Source organism: Miniopterus natalensis, chromosome 6 (assembly GCF_054644295.1).
Source record: "Miniopterus natalensis isolate mMinNat1 chromosome 6, mMinNat1.hap1, whole genome shotgun sequence".
Classification (NCBI taxonomy): domain Eukaryota; kingdom Metazoa; phylum Chordata; class Mammalia; order Chiroptera; family Miniopteridae; genus Miniopterus; species Miniopterus natalensis.
This window is the reverse complement of record NC_142086.1, coordinates 91,424,027-91,439,636: the sequence shown is the minus strand read 5'-3', so window position 1 is coordinate 91,439,636 and position 15,610 is coordinate 91,424,027. Positions and strand designations below refer to the sequence as shown.

General features: G+C 54.0%; 1 protein-coding gene across 1 annotated transcript in view; it reads right to left on the bottom strand.

The window, feature by feature from the left end:
• Window positions 1–15,610, bottom strand: part of GRIK1 (glutamate ionotropic receptor kainate type subunit 1) — a 121,559-nt gene that overhangs the window by 76,148 nt on the left and 29,801 nt on the right. Inside the window, exons 5-7 of the mRNA XM_016216503.2 lie at window positions 14,749–14,916; window positions 10,940–11,197; window positions 3,327–3,508 (exon numbers count right to left, since the gene is read on the bottom strand). Of these exons, the coding sequence (XP_016071989.2) occupies window positions 3,327–3,508; window positions 10,940–11,197; window positions 14,749–14,916 (608 nt within the window). The remainder of the gene's footprint in view (window positions 1–3,326; window positions 3,509–10,939; window positions 11,198–14,748; window positions 14,917–15,610) is intronic.

The window sequence follows — 15,610 nt, the reverse complement described above, 5'->3', positions numbered from 1 at the left end:
GCATAAAACTGTCCTTTTGAGGAAACAGGCGCAGAGGAGGGACCTGGCCGAGTGCTCGCTGGAGCTGAGCGGCCAGCACTCTGAGGGGGAGGGAGGGGAGCCTGGAGATGACTTACGGGGGCTCCTAGCACAGGACACGGTTCATCCATCCACCTGGTTCATTCCTTACTCAGAGCTGCACTGGGTACGACCACGTGTCACCGCGGTGGGTACTGGGGCTTTGTGGGGACAGGACACAGAATCTCTGCCCTCTTGGAGGCAGCAGGACCGTAGGGCATCTGGGTAGCGGAGGAGCCAATGTTCCGAATTGATTATAGATTTTCACTGGGCTGATTCAGCGACCAAGGGGAGCGTGAGGTGAGGTCCTAGGAAATGCGAGGGGCTCTGCCCCTGGATCTCTCAGGGGACCATCGAGGGGGCTTAGCTGAGGCTGATGATGGGAAAGAATGTTCTGGGCTGGAAACTGCAAGTGGAGAGGCAGTGAGTGGGAAGGGGGTGCTCTGGGACCAGCCGAGTCTCTATCAGAGGCCAGGGGCTGGCACGGGGGCAGAGAGGCCGGGTCAGGTCGGGCTGGCCACAGATCTTCGCGTTGAGAGCAGGCTCCATCCGTGGTCCGTGAAATCAACTCTGTGAGCTTCAGGTTTCATTTCAAAATAGGGGCAGTGCCAGTTACACCAAGTCTCACGTGTGGATCGAAGGAGGTGGGTGCCCGCGGCCGGGGTGGTGCTGTTAGGGTTCCACATGTAGTTTTCCTACACCGGACTCGTCTTTAGATTCTCCCCCCACCAGCCAGCGCCTGGGTAGAGTGACACTCGGAGCGAGCGAGCGAGCGAGGGTGCCGTGTGGTGGCCCTGAAGGGTCGGCAGGAGCTGGTGGGACTTGGGAGTGAGGAGCGGGAGTTGGGGTCCCACCGGAGGGCAGGGAAAGATGGGAGCAGCGTCCAGGCGAAGCGGCAGGTGGCTGCTGGGAGGCGGCAGGTGGGAGGGAGGGGAGAGGACGCCAGGTGACCGGGTGGGTGGCAGGACATGCCCGGGGCTGTCGGGGCCATGCTCAGACTGCAGACACCGGCAGAGACACTTGGTTCCCACAAAGCCCCAAGTCTCGGCAGCTTAATCAAGTCCTGACATTTGAAATTCTAACTAATTTTTGGGAAATAACTTTTCAGATTCTCATCATATAGCACTTGTTCAATGTGAATAGAAATAATTGCTTTGCGAGAATAATTAGCATGCCCAAGAATAACTATAGACTTTTCCCCAATTTTACTTTTAGATAAATGTCAACCATCCTCCATAAAGTTCACTTGATGTCTTTCTCCTTAAGGATCATTAAGAAGCGGTAAAATATGACAGAGGTGCCGGGCATGCAGGGAAATCGTGAACATGTACATGGAAAAAACGCCGAGTTAACCCAGCCGAGAGGAATTTCTCAGCAATCATCTTAGTTACCAAGGAAAGAAAAGCTACTGATACTAATTTCACCTGAGTGGTGGTGTTTTCCCCAGAGATGAAATGCTCACCCTTCTGAGGGGCCCTCCCAGGTCTGAGCACAGGGGCTCGGAGACCAGGTGGTGTGGGGGCCACGTGGCAGGCTGGCTGCTCAGTGGGACCCCGTGGGGGCGCCTCGCCCGTCGGCGCAGCGTCCTCGGCTCTGCAGGGAGACACCGTGTTGACCGCAGGGGATGGGAGCTCGTGGGAGCTGCTCTATAGGGTCCCAGGAATCCTCACGCCACTGGCACCGGGTGGGCCCTCGGTAAAGGACATACACCTGCTTCTTGCCTTTCCCTTCTCAGGTAAAGGAGCTGGGCTGAGTGGCGGCTGGAACCCGGACCCTCATTTCTGCTCCACATTCTCCCCAGTTACTGGTGCACCTGTGGGGCGGGGTCTCTGAGTTTTGTTGACCAGGGCTCATGGACAGGTGATCCCACAGAGCACTCGGGCCTCGTTTTGACCAGAAGAGAAAGTCCTGGGGCTTTAGTATCACTTTCGATGCATCACAGCTCCCCGGAGGGTCAAGTGGAGCCCCATCAGCCCCGCTGGTCTCCTGTGCCCATTACCCGTCAACCACGCCCCGCACCCCGACCTTTAGGCCAGGAAGTGCAGTGACAGTTTGTCATTTTAAATTCTTTTAAAAAACTGATTTTAGAGAGAAAAGAGACAGGGAGAGAGAAGCATCGACTTGCTGCTCCACTTATTTGTGCTCCGTTGGTTCGTTCCTGTATGTGCTCTACCCAGGGGTCGAACCCGTAACCTTGGCGAATCCGGACGATGCTCTAACCAGCTGAGCCACCCGGACAGGGCCAGGTATGTGTCATTTTAGATAAGAACCTTGCCTGATGCCACTGTGACCACTTAAGCACACCCATCAGGCCACGTGAATATAACTGGGCTATTTTCCCCACGTTCCCCCAAGTTCAATGCCCTGACCTGCTGCTAATGCCTCGTCTGACCACCTGGTGGCCTTCCCACCGTCCTGGGCTGTGCTCATCCCCCCGCCTCAGCCCTGCCGCACTCAGGCCACACCGTGCTCTGTGGTGGGGCCGCCCTGCGCATTATGGGATGTTTCCAGCATCCTGGTCTCTACTTTTCAGATGCCTGTGGACAGTCCCTGTCCCCTGTAGGACGATGAAAATGTCTCCAGATGTTGCCAAATCACTCGCGTGAGAACTAGTTGTTCACACTTTATCTTTTTTCCAAATTCTGAATTTTCTTTCTTGAGCACAAGGCCAATGCCACGTCCTGAGGTGCTCAGGAAGCTTACTCTGTGTGGTTATTATTTTAACATCACCAACATCTTCCTTTATGTAGGATTCCACAATTTACCCAGTGCTTCCACCCCCGCTGTCCCCGGAGACGAGTGCGAGGCCGCCCCCCGTCTACGACAGGTTAGCAGAGAGGAGCCTCTTCCCCGTGACCGTCCCTCTGTCCCTCTGCTCGGAGTCCTGCGTGTTGGACAAAAGTCCTCCACAAGGGAGGTGCCTCCGGGACAAGGCAGGCGCTGCGCACGGGGCTCTGGCTCAGTCTTTCCAGGGATGTAAGAAAAAGAGAGAGAGTCACCACGCAACGCCCCCCCACCTCTGCGGCAGGGCCCCCCACGTCCCGATGTGCGCATGGGACTATCTACCTCAACTGCACAGCGGCGGCTTCAGTGAGGACCCCAGGCCCCAGAGCCCCTGGCCTGTTAAAGGGCCTGAAATGAAAATTTCCAGCCTGAAGGAGCAGCTGCAGCCCTCGGGCTGTGCCCAGGGAAACCAGCCGGCGTCTCTGAGAAGGAGAAACGAGCGATTCCCTCCCTTGCCCGGCCCCGGCCCTGCCCCGGCCCCTCACCTGCTTCAGGATCCCGGCGGCCGCCCGGTGCGAGCAGTCGAAGATCACGTAGAACTCCCCGGCCTCCTTCATCTCCTTGAGCAGGGGCTTCACGTCCTTGCTGCCCGAGGGCAGCTGCCGGATTTTGATCTTGATGTCGTACCGGGAGGGAGCTTTGATGAGCTCTTGCAGGCGAATCAGACCTAGGAAAGCCCAAGGGATATTTGTTTATTGCCAATTACAGCCAAACCCAAGTCGTCCCCAGGATGCACCCCGGGAGGCCACCTACGCGAAGGTGACACTGCCGACCTCTCCCTTCTCGCCTCCTTTCCCGGTGGGTTATGCCGTTTGCCGCTTGTGGGGGCGCGTGGCCGGGAGACACGCTTTCCCAAGCGCACCCTGAACTCATTTGGGTGCCACTGTCTCCTCCGTTTGCAGCCAGCACCTCACATTCTTAACAAGTCTGAACCTCTAACGCTTGTGTCCATCAAAAAAAATTGCCTGACGTTTCCAAAGGTGCTCGATGAAGCAGGCGACACCTGCTCCCTTAAGAAGCCACCGAATCCTGGAATTTCTCGGGGCTGTGAGCCTCTGCGGGCCACTCATCCGGTTTCTACGGAACAACTGTTGGCCGGCTCATGAGTCGGGCGGCTCCGCGGAATCTCCCTGTTCTTGCCGTAGAGACTCCTTACAAATGGTTCATCCTGTTTCCTTCCTAACAGGGTTGCATGCTGAACTGGGGAATCCTTTCTTGATGAAAAAAAGAGAGGCCATAAAATTTTTAGAGATTATGATGATAAAAGTAGAAATAACGTTCCTTAAAACCGCACTATTGGTAATTGGAGGAAAGTGTATAGAGCCAGCTAGGGCGGCTGAGAATGTCCGATTTGCCCGAGTGGGACTCTGTGAGCTGAACCGGGTTTATTGTTTGTTTTAAATATATATTTTTTATTGATTTCAGAGAGAGGAAGGGGGAGAGGAAGGGGGAGAGAGAATCAGTGATGAGAGCCATCGATCGGCCTCCTGTGTGCCCCACACTGGGGATCGAGCCCCAAACCTGGGCATATGCCTTGACCAGGAATCCAGCCGTGACCGCCCGGATCATGGCTCGATGCCTAACTGTTGAGCCACACTGGCCAGGGCTGTAGTTGTTTTTATAGTGAGAGAATCGCAGACATTAGGGCAAACGTGGCCACACGGTAACTGCTGTATCTGGAGGAAGGCTGTTTAGGGTCTCATTGCACATTTCTTGCAACCTTCCTCTAAGTTTGAATCTTTCTAGAGAAAAAGGCAAACCTGTAGCTATAAAATAACCTCGGTGCCTCCCTTTCCCCCCTCCAGTGCCAGGAATGCACTTAGAAACCTCACCTTTGGTTTGGGAGGTGCCTTAGAGCAAGGGGCCTGCTGATGACACACGAGTTTGGGCCGCGCTCTGCGCACGGAGCTTTCGAAATGTCCCAATGGCCCTGGCGGGTGTGGCTCAGGTGGCTGGGAACCGTGCCCGGCACCAACAGCTTCCGGTTCAATTCCTGGTCAGGGCACACTCCCGGGCTGTGGGCTGGATCCCCCTCGGGGGCGTGCAGGAGGCAGCCGATCGATGTTTCTCTCTCTCCTTTTCCCTTTCTCCGTCTCTAAAAATCCATTAAAAAAAAATCTTTTAAAAAATGTCCAAATGGCCACTTCTGAACACTTTTTTGGCCACCTATCTGCTCTGCACTCAGATCTGACAAAGAGAAGCCCTGATTGGCATGAACATCGGGCGACCCTGGAAAAGGGGAGCATGTGCCCAAGAAAAAAGACTCTGCTACTTGCAGTGAGCATTGAAAGTTTCCCAGGACTTCTCCTTAAATAATAAGCTCTGCTGTTTACTTCGGCCTTTCTGTGAAGGATGCCACGTGCCTTATAAACAGCTCAATGAACCTCGGAACACACCGCTGAGGCGGCCGGTGTCACTGCTATTTTACAGCGAGGAGAGGGAGGTGCCGTGGGGTTAATTGTTTGGACTGGCCCTGAGCGCCAGCCGCAGATGCCAGGAATTGGAGGGGACCTTCAAGGTCAAATTCTCGATGCCTGGGCCCCTCCAGACGCAGCTGCTGGGCACCCGGGCTCGAGAACCTGTCTCCCTACGGCGGCAGCTCCGTTCCCCCCGGACAGTGTCAGTGACACTTAATGAGCGTCAGTTCAAAAGGAAAGCGCTTGGCTTTTCCTGAGTCTTAATCCAATTCCCGGTTCATTAAACCACAGCAGTGGGGTTCGGGCCGTAAATAGGAGTGTGATAAGTCACCGGGACCCAGGACAAGGCTGTGTGGTTTAAATGTTAATTTCTTCTCCATTTGAACTTAGAAACAAGCGAAATGGCATTTCCCAAACTTGAGGGTGTATTAATATTCTCAGACCTAGTAGGATTCTTAAGGGGATCTACGCGTGTACCCCCGGGGAGTGGGGGAGGAAAGCCAGGAACAGGGGAATGGAAATGGGTGGGCGAGTGAATCACCTGGGGGAATACAAGGCTTTTACGTGCAGATCTGCATGCCTACGATTTGTAAAAGGTGCCTCACCGAGAGGCGAGGCTTCCCAAAGATTGGGCCCCTTATTCGCAAAGGACCTCATAGAAGAGGCCCTGGAACTAACACACCTGGCCGCCTGCAGCACCTGGGGACTGGCTTTCCCAGCAGAATCCTGGAAATCTGAGTAGGGTTCTGGCCAGGAGACAGGTGCGTAAATGTGAAGGGAGGGAAACGGTGAGAGCAGAGGAAAACAGCGAGTTAGAAATGATCGCCTTGTTGGCGCGGGAGCCGAGGCCTCTCCGCCCCCAGCCTCGTCGGGGACTGTGAGGAGCAGAAGCGTTTGGCTTGGCCCCCGTTACAACAGCACAGTGGGGGAGTCGTGGTTGTGGAAGGTGAAAAATTCGCTTATTTTCTTCCCGACTCTGATCACGTGCGGAAGACCTTTCATTTCGGCTTGGCCGTGTCTCCAAAATGTTAATCTTCTCCCAGCCCAAATGTTAGGCCTCTGTCAAGATTCTTGGTTCTGGACAATATACGTTCTGCCTGTTTTCCAGGGGCACATGGAGGGAAATATAATAAGATAAGAAATCTAAGTCACCGTTTACATTCAGACGTAAGAGCTGCCGTCTCTCCTGTTCACGGGGAGCAGTCAGACCGGGCAGGGCCCACGATGCTCGGGCATTTACGTATCGTGACGTTTGAGGCGATTTCCTTTGGGTTTCCTCCCTGGATTCGTCTCTTTCGATGACCAACGTTTTGTGCGTTCGTCCCATTTCGGTTAATCCTCACGGTGAGGCTGGGAGACGGCTTTCACGTGAGAGCCAAAGCTCTTTGTAGGAGCCTGTACGCTAGAAATCTCGGGTCTGCTGTGCTGAGAAACAGGGCGTAAGGCAACCGCGGGTGAAAAGAAAACCCCCGAGGGCTGCGGTCGTTTCCTTGGTGGCCCCGCCTAGTCCCCCCTGGATCCTGCGGTCTCTCCAGTTCCATCTTCAGCCCACACCACGCGCCAGCTCCAGGAGACGTCGCAACCTCGGCATTCGCCTGCTCCTCCGGTTGGCTCCTCCTGTCCCCGGTGAGGGCAACTCTTCTCGGGTCGGGACAAAAGGCTTCGCGCCCGGCCTTTGCTTGCCCCTCGCGCTCTCACCAGCCTCCATCCCTCAGCCTTGAGCTCAGCTTTCAAAATGTTCCCAGCCCTGGCGGGTTTGGCTAGGTGGTTAGAGCCTCAGCTCGAGGGCCGAAGGGTCCCGGGTTCGATTCCGGCCAAGGGCACATACCTCGGTTGAGAGCTCGATCCCCGGCTCCGGTTGGGGAGTGTGGGGGCGGCCACCAATCGATGTGTGTGTCTCTCTCTCCCTCCCCTTTCCACTCTCTCTGAAATATCCTCAGGTGATGGTTAAAAAAAAATTCAACAAACAGAAAAGCTTCCAGAATCCGACCCTCTCTCGCCCCTGGGTTGCCACCCCTCCCGCTCCAGGAGCCACCTTTTACCCGTCTCCCTGTATTGTCAATAGAGCGACCAGAGTGACTGTTCTTGATGTAAATCGGATCCTGTGGCTCCTCCCACTTCATGAGGAGCAGCAGCTCTTGGGGCCTACAAAGCCCCCCAGGATCGACAAGGCCCTCCTCTGACCCCCCCACCCCAGGTCCAACCACGCGGCCTCGTGCTGGTTGTAGCTGAAGGTTTGTGGAAGCACCAGGCCCACTCACTCCGGCTGCCCAGGGGAGCAGCGTGCCTGTGACTGAGCCCGGTGGCCCACGGAGCTCCAGCTACACCGTCTGGCCTTTAGAGAAGAGCGTTGGCTGAGCCCTGATCCAGGGAAGTGGCTGCACGTCACTGGTTTTGGCTTTGAGAAGCGGAAACGGCTGACGTCCCCCCGCCGCCCTCGGCGCTCAGCCTCTGGGCCCTTGGTGAGGCGTCCACCACGGGCTTAAGGAGCAGCGATGTCTCCCTGCCCCGGTCACCGGAGGGGAGCAGCGGAGAGGAGGTGACCGATGGAGAGAGAGCGGGAGGTGGAGCGAGCGAGACACGACTCGACTCCCCAGAGTTCTCAAGGGGCTCCCTACATTTCCACCTCTAGGGGACAGGACTGCCTGCTGGTGTTCAGTGGACTGAGTTTCGTCCTTAGGAACAGGCACAAGCTCCCCTTGACTACACTGGGGGGCACGGCCCAGTCAGTCCCACAGGTTTCAGGCTCATTAACAGACTCAACAAATCCTGACAACGTGCTTCTTAATGGGAACCGATTCCAGACGTGAGGGTGGGTACCGAGTGCACCTACGTCCCTCCTTTCCCGTCAGGTTACTAAGTTTTCTCTTTATGGCTTAATAATCGCTGCAGCCAAAACCCTGAGTCAGGCCGCCTCAGAGCCAAAGGCCTCTGCTGCTCCTGGGCTCGTTGACCTGTGTGCCCTCCGGCTCCAATTTAACTGCTCGATCGATTAGTCCTTTACATTTTTAATGTCTTTTTGGGCAAAACCTTTTAACATGAATAATCTTGAACTTAATGGGCAGTGTACTAGCTCACTTTGGATTTTCAGTTTCAGCAAGTGTGTGTTGGGCAGCTGAGCTCAGGTGAACCCAAGGAAGAAAAGACCTCAGTTTCTTGTCGAAAGAGAGCGAGGCCTGGCCCGAGTGGCCGGAGGTTCTGCTGTAGGCAGTTAGACTCGGCAGAGCCAGGACCACAGGCCAGGTACAGAAGGTCACCAGGGCGGAAAGCCCCAGGTGCCTAGCAAAGGACAATTGTAGGGCGGGACCTCGCCCCCAGGGCGGCCTTTCCTCGTCACTGGTCATGCGGTTTGGACCCCTGACCTTTCCTCCCTGGAGATAACATCTAGGCCCCAGTTGTATCTCAGCTTCAGGCCCAGAAAAGCAGCAGAACCAGCCTCGGCTGACCCAGGACCAGCTGCACTGACTAATAACCCCCTGCCCTGGCGCCGACCAGTCCATCGGTGGAGACCACAACCTGAAAGGACCCACCTGGAAAGCTGCTGAATATTCTGAGACCTTCCCCTAAGATCTCCACCCTTAAAACCCTCAGGGTGGTGGACCCAGCGCTGTTCCTCCCGGGGACACGGCTTCCCTTCCCCTTCCCCCTCCCGTTTCCTCCCCGCCCCCCCAGGGGTGTCACCTTTACCTGCCTCAGTCCCCAGCTCCAGGGGCCCTTCCTCTACCTCTATACCTGGTTTCCTCAGCCCACGTCGTCTACAAATTACTTCTTCCACCTCTGTGGTTTTATAAATAAATGTTCTCTTATAGTTTGGGTCTTGGCTCTGAATTCTGTCCTAGTCAGACTCAGGTACCGAGGTTGCTGAACCCATCCCTCCGCCCACAACAGTCAGAGCGTCGGCCTGAGCACTGAAAGGTCTCGGGTCCGGTTCCCGGTCAAGGGCACGTGCCTGGGTTGCAGGTTCAGTCCGGCCCGGTTGGGGCGCATTCGGGCAGCAACCAATGGGTGTTTCTCTCGGGTGAACGTTTCCCTGCCCCGCTCCCTCCCTCCCGCTCTGAAAAGCGATGGGGAAAGTCCGCAGCTGAGGGGCAACAGCAGGTGATAGAGATGACGGCTGAATTGTTCTCTCCTGCAAAACGGCATCCCTGCGGGCGCTGCCCCGACGCCAGGGCCGCGGTTAGGTGTCAGCCTCTGTGTCACCTTCTCACAAGCTCTGTTTTGTCTGGGTGCCGTCTGAAGTCCACACTCCGGTTGGCCTCTGTCTCAAGTGGAATCCAGAACCCTGACGTCATTTACTGATTTCCTTTCCTTTTATTATTTATATTTTACACTTCTTTTTTATTTTTTTAAATTCATCTTTGTTGTTGAGTATTACAGATGTCCCCCATTTCCCCCACTGACCCCTCCACCCCGCTCCCATCCCCTGCGTGTCGTCTGTCTGTGGGTTGTGCACTTACGTGTGTAAGTCCTTTGGTCAGTCTCTCCCCACCCCCTGCCCTCTGAGACCCCCAGTCGGTTCCATGTTTCTGTGTCTCCGGACCTATTTTGTTCCTCGGTTTATTTTGTTCATCAGATTCCACATGAGTGAGATCGCGTGACACTTGGCTTTCTCTGGCTGGCGTGTCTGTTCTCCTTGTCGACGGTCCTGCTTTGCTGGAGAAGGTGCAGCCCGAGTGAGAAGATGACCCTTAGCGTCCACTGTGCGGCGAGGAAGGCGCGGCTCCATCGGCCGTGGGATGAGCCCGCCGCTTGCAAAGGGAGGCAGCACGGAGACCTGACCACCTCCACTGACAACGTCGCTTCCTCAGGCTCTTGGTCTGTGCTGGGCACCCACTCGATGACATGTCCTTCCCCAGCACGAGCCGGTGAAGCTCCAAAGGTGCAGCAGCCAGCAGGACTGCTCCGAGCATAACACCTACACAGTCCGTATCAGTTACCTTTACTTTTTCCCAAAATGGGATGAGGTATAAGAAAATGCACATATGCATATTTCGGGCCAGAATAGTCTCTTTTATCCAACAGTTTCAAGTTAGTGCCAGGCAGAGGCTCGGTTCACCCGCTGGGGGATGGCCAGTGTGGATGCGGGTGGAAGGGACGTGAGAAATGAAACACTATTAAAATGAAAGATTAAAAAGTTTAACCGGCTTTGCTTTATTAATTTTCTCTGATAACTTTATTAGTCTTACTATCAGGTGTGTATATCAAAGAGTGGAGCTAATTTCAAGCCTTGGGGAAAAATTTCAGAAAGTAAATACAGTCGTCCCTCGGTACCCACGGGGACGGGTCCCAGGACCCCGTGGACATGCAAATGGGCGGCTGCTCGAGTCCCTCGGCTACAGCGGCCAGGACAAGGCCTACATCGGCCCTGCATCTGTGGGCGCCCAGCACTGCCTCCCGCATGACCCCCGCAACCAGGTACATGCCCTTGACCAGGAATCGAACCCGAGACCCTTCGGCGTACAGGTTGATGTTCTAACCACTGAGCAACACCGGCCAGGGCAAAATCCTTTTAAATTTGATGATGAAAAAAAAATCCCTCCCCCAAAGGAACTGGAATTCTCTAGAACGGGGCATTCCTGAATGGGAACGCCCATCAGCTTCCCTCAAAGAGCCCTTCAGGCCCCAGCAGGCAGCGGCGCTGCAGGAGCTCAGGCTCCGCCCCACGGCCAGGTGCGTCCTACCTGTGCTGTGCTCGTACACCACGGTCACGGCTCTCCAGTTGTAGTGCAGGACCAGGTCCAGCACCGCCCTGCTGATGGCCGTGTGGTCCGGGTACAGGTTGATGTAGAAGGAGTCCCTGGTGTCCACCGAGGGGTGTTTCCAGCGCGTCTGTATGTGCGGGACCTGGAGGGCGTTGCAGATGGACTGCACGGCGCTCACCGAGGAGCTGTGGGCGGGGCCGAAGAGCGCAGCCACACCCAGGGCCAGCTGGTCGCAGGCTGCCGGCCCAGGGGGAGAGGGCAGGACACGGGAAGAGACAGAGAGAGAGGGCTGTGAATTCCTCCTCCTTCCCAGACTCCTCTCCGTCTGCACGCTCCAGCCAGCGTCCAGGGTCCCTCAGATGCTAAAATACCCAGGATGGAAATGTAGGACAGACGAGAAACTCACCACAGGTCCACCTCCCTGCAGATCGCACTGAGGCTGGTCTCGGGTCACTACCTTTCACCAGGCGGAGCGTAAATCCCTCGCCTGGCAGGGTGACACCGGGAGCCTCAGAGCCAGTCTACAGCCCTTTGCTAAGCAAAGGCCCGGGAATGGGGTGTGCCGTGTGCAGGTGGCAGAGAAGGTATTGACGTGTCCACAGAAGCCAGGAGACGCCCTGGGTCACTGCAAAGTGCTTTCGCTCCTACTGGGAAACTGCTAAAGAGCATTGAGCGAGACTGATGCCTCCTTAATTACAGGGAAATAGAACAGCACAGCCTTTGGAGTGCTGGGGGCATCGTGTGTCCACGAATATCATAGGCCGTGGAGAACGTTGGGGACCCAGCTCCGGTCAGGCCTCTCTCAACTCATCACCAGTCAATACGTAGCCTAAAACCGCATCAACATGTGTTTAAAAATTAATTTATAACTCATTTATTTTTATCATTGTAAGATTATGTACCCCGATCGAGAAAATTTGAAAAGTGTCAGGAAGAGAAAAGGCTGTGTAGTTCCATCATCTGGGGATAATATCTATTTTTCGTGTGTTCCATTTTATAAAAAGAAATCGAATCATTATACAGATACAGTTTGGTGCACTGATTTCTTTATTTAACACTGATCTGAACACCACACATGCCTTTTCCCCATGTGATTACGAATTCTTTAGGTGTATATTTCTAGTGTTTGCAGAACAGCCCATTTCACGACTGTGTCATTTATTTAACTAGTCCTATGATACCGAATATTGAAGCTGCTCCTAATCTTTGGCTATTACAAGTAATAATACAGTAGTTATTTTGTTCTTATATTTTCATCTGAATTTTATATCACTTTCTTAGAGTAGATACCCAACTGTAATGAAAGGGTACTGACAGTTTTAAGTTACTTGATATAAATGAATCAGATTCCCTTCCAGAAAGGTTAGGAAAGAGTATCTTCTATAACCATGCAAAATAGTGCCTACTCATTTTATGCTAATATAAATTTATGCTGGCATTAAATATACATTTAAAAGCATTTCAAATTTATACTTTAATGCTGGTCTAAAGGAATTTGAAACTGCGGAGAGATAATTGAGTATCTGAATTAAATTATAGCAGAATTTATAAAGAAAATTGTGTTAATATTTTTGATAATGTCACTGTACAAATAAAAGTAAAGAGGAAACTATATGGCTTAGTCAGAATCAACTAGATTCAGACAGAAAAATTCATGAACACAATCTGAGAGACATCTTCCAAATATCCCTGGGGCAGTGACGCTGATGGTCAGTCCCTCACGAGGGGACTTCCTGCCCCTGGGCGCTGACCGGCCACCTGAGCCGTGCAGACGGGTCATTTTCTGCACTAAGCTGCAGGTGTAAATGGCCACTGTCCTCAGAAGCTCGTTATTCTGGAGGTGTTTTCTCTGGTTAGCAAGATAGAACGAGAGCATAAGAGAATATGGGCTGTTGTTTTGTCTCGTGTGAGCGATGGATTGAGGTTCCTGCTAATATTTAGCTCTGGGAATGCTTTTTGCCAGCAAATTACTAGTTTTAAGAAGCTTTGGGGGTGCTTAATTTATAAGTACTAGCAGGTGCTTCCGATCACAAAGAAAGCTTTCAATTTCATGTGGGTTGAAGCACCATTTTTAAATGTGGCTGGTTGGCTTTCTGAGGTGTTTACTCAACAATGCTTGTGTGCACATAGCTGGGTGTGTCTCACACAGGGACAGGGAGTCACAGAGGGAGTTAGAGGCCGAGCCCACGGAGACAGTTTATGGGAAGATCCTTGTAAACCTGAAAACGCTGCATAAATATGAAGTCCTACTATCTGTTCATAGAACACCCCTGGCCTACAGTGTCTGCAGCTCTATTCATCTTTAAAGTAGCATATGCTCTTCACGAAGGCCGTGCCACGGACAGAAAGACGGTCCTGTCAGGCTCCCTTCCCTTCCCTTCCCTTCCCTTCCCTTCCCTTCCCTTCCCTTCCCTTCCCTTCCCTTCCCTTCCCTTCCCTTCCCTTCCCTTCCCTTCCCTTCCCTTCCCTTCCCTTCCCCCCCTTCCCCCCTTCCCTTCCCTTCCCTCCCCCCCTCCCCCCCTTCCCCCCCTTCCCTTCCCTTCCCTTCCCTTCCCTTCCCTTCCCTTCCCTTCCCTTCCCTTCCCTTCCCTTCCCTTCCCTTCCCTTCCCTTCCCTTCCCTTCCCTTCCCTTCCCTTCCCTTCCCTTCCCTCGTTGTTTCCAGGAAAACAAGCTTCACGTTTTGCTTGTGAAGAACACAGAGGCTCTAGGAAGACTCAGGTGGACACCCCTGCCGGGTGGGTGCTATGTGGGAAGTCAGCGCGGACATGGCGCTTGTCGTAGCCGTTTGCCGGGCGTTTTGTTGGGGGCAGCCTTCCTCCGTGAGGAAGAGCCCGGCCCGTCCTGGGCGGCGGGCACCCTGTTTCACACCCACCCTGCGTCCAGGCTCTACAGTGCTCCGTAGAGGCCCAGCTTCAGGTGTACTCAGTGTGACCACGTCTGGAAGACCCTCTCCGAAGCGCCTGGAAACACGCCCACAGTTCCCACGGCTCCTTCCAGGAGATAAAACTCAGTCTGCATGTAAACTGGTTACCGCTGAGGAACTGTTCTGTCCAAAGGCCAAAGCGTATGGAACGAGCAAATTGCTCTCCCAGGTTTCATCTTTTTAAAATTTTATTGTAACTTCAATTAATGAATTATTTTTACAGTGGATCTCCTTCCCTCGCCCGGGGCCTGCAGAGTGCGCAGTGAGCTTTTCTGACCCCCAGTACCCTGATTTAGTGATTTGCTTGACTTTCTCTATGTGACTCCATTTTTATTTCCTACTCTTACCTTCCTAATGGAGGTGTAGTTGACATCTAACATTACACCAGCTTTTGGTGTTATAATCTTCCTATTTCTACGATCTTGTGGAAAGGGGTTAAAAAACTCAGGAAGGTGTTGGGCAAACCCAGTAGTTTGCGACCTGCTGAAATTCAGGGGGCAGTTACGTGGGCCCTGGGCATTTTCTCCCGCTCGGTGCAGCTGACCTTCCCCGCGGTTTTATTTGGCTGCACTGCACAAATTTGTGGAGGTATCTCAGCCGTGGGAAGGAAAACAGGTCACGCCTGACATTCTCCACCGACGGCTGAACCAGTTAATCACGGCCCGGCGGGCGCTGGAGGGTGAGCTGAGCAGAAAGGCCCCAAACAGCCGGGCCACCTCCATTCGCGCAGTTCAGCTGCACCCGAGGGTGACACCAGGGCCGACGCAAAGACGTCCCTGTGCAAAAGGGCCGGTGGCAAAACGAAGGTGGCCTGTGTCACAGACACATCACCAAAGGAGCTCTTAAGAGCGTGGAGACAGTTACCTCTCCGCGAGGCTTCGAAGCTGTCGAAAAGGTTAATCCTCTGGACGTCGTAGGTCAGTGTGGTGTTGGGCATCAGGGTTCGATTGCGGTTGATGCTGGTGACGGCGAACTTGAACGCTAATTCTTCGACGTTCACAGGCTCGCTCTCCGCGGTTTCAAAGATGCCCCCTGCAGAAGCAACGAGACGCGGGACAGCGTTAGTCACAGAATCCACGCAGGTCTTTTAAAGAGCAGGATATAAATGACTCAAACAAGAGGCGCAGCAGACTGCAGGCTGGCCCGCTCGGAACGGGCCCCAGCCCCGGGTGACGGCGGCCTCATCAGCCCCCCATCAGCGGGTCTGATTTCACACCCGTGCTGGCGATTCCAAGGCCACCGCTGGACCGTACGGCACCTCCCACGTGGCAAATGCCGTCCAAGTGTTCAGTGCCGTGGAGAGTGCTCCTGATGATAACATGGCGACCGCGATTTTCTGAGGTTTCACGTGAATCATGCCGTTGTCAACCTAACCATAGTTGGAGCTGTGTGTTCACAAGCGGACTTTCTAGGCTCTAGGGGGTCGTGCGGAGAGCTGGGGGGGTCAACATGAGGCGCGGACACTGAGAGTTTTCGGAATTAGAGCGTCTGCCCCTGGTGGCCCACAATTCCGGGCCTTACTGTGCACCTTCCACAGTGCGTGGGCACATCCAAAGGACCGTCTTTTTTGTTTGCTCTTTTGTTTTGAGTGCTTTCAGGGACCCTTTGGTCCTGCTCAAAAGCACCTAATCTCTGGCGAAGTAGGAAAAAGAACATAGGAACTAGCCTCTCCTACCACTTATCCACTGACCCCCAAAAGCACAGAACTGGGGCAAGTGAGTGAAAG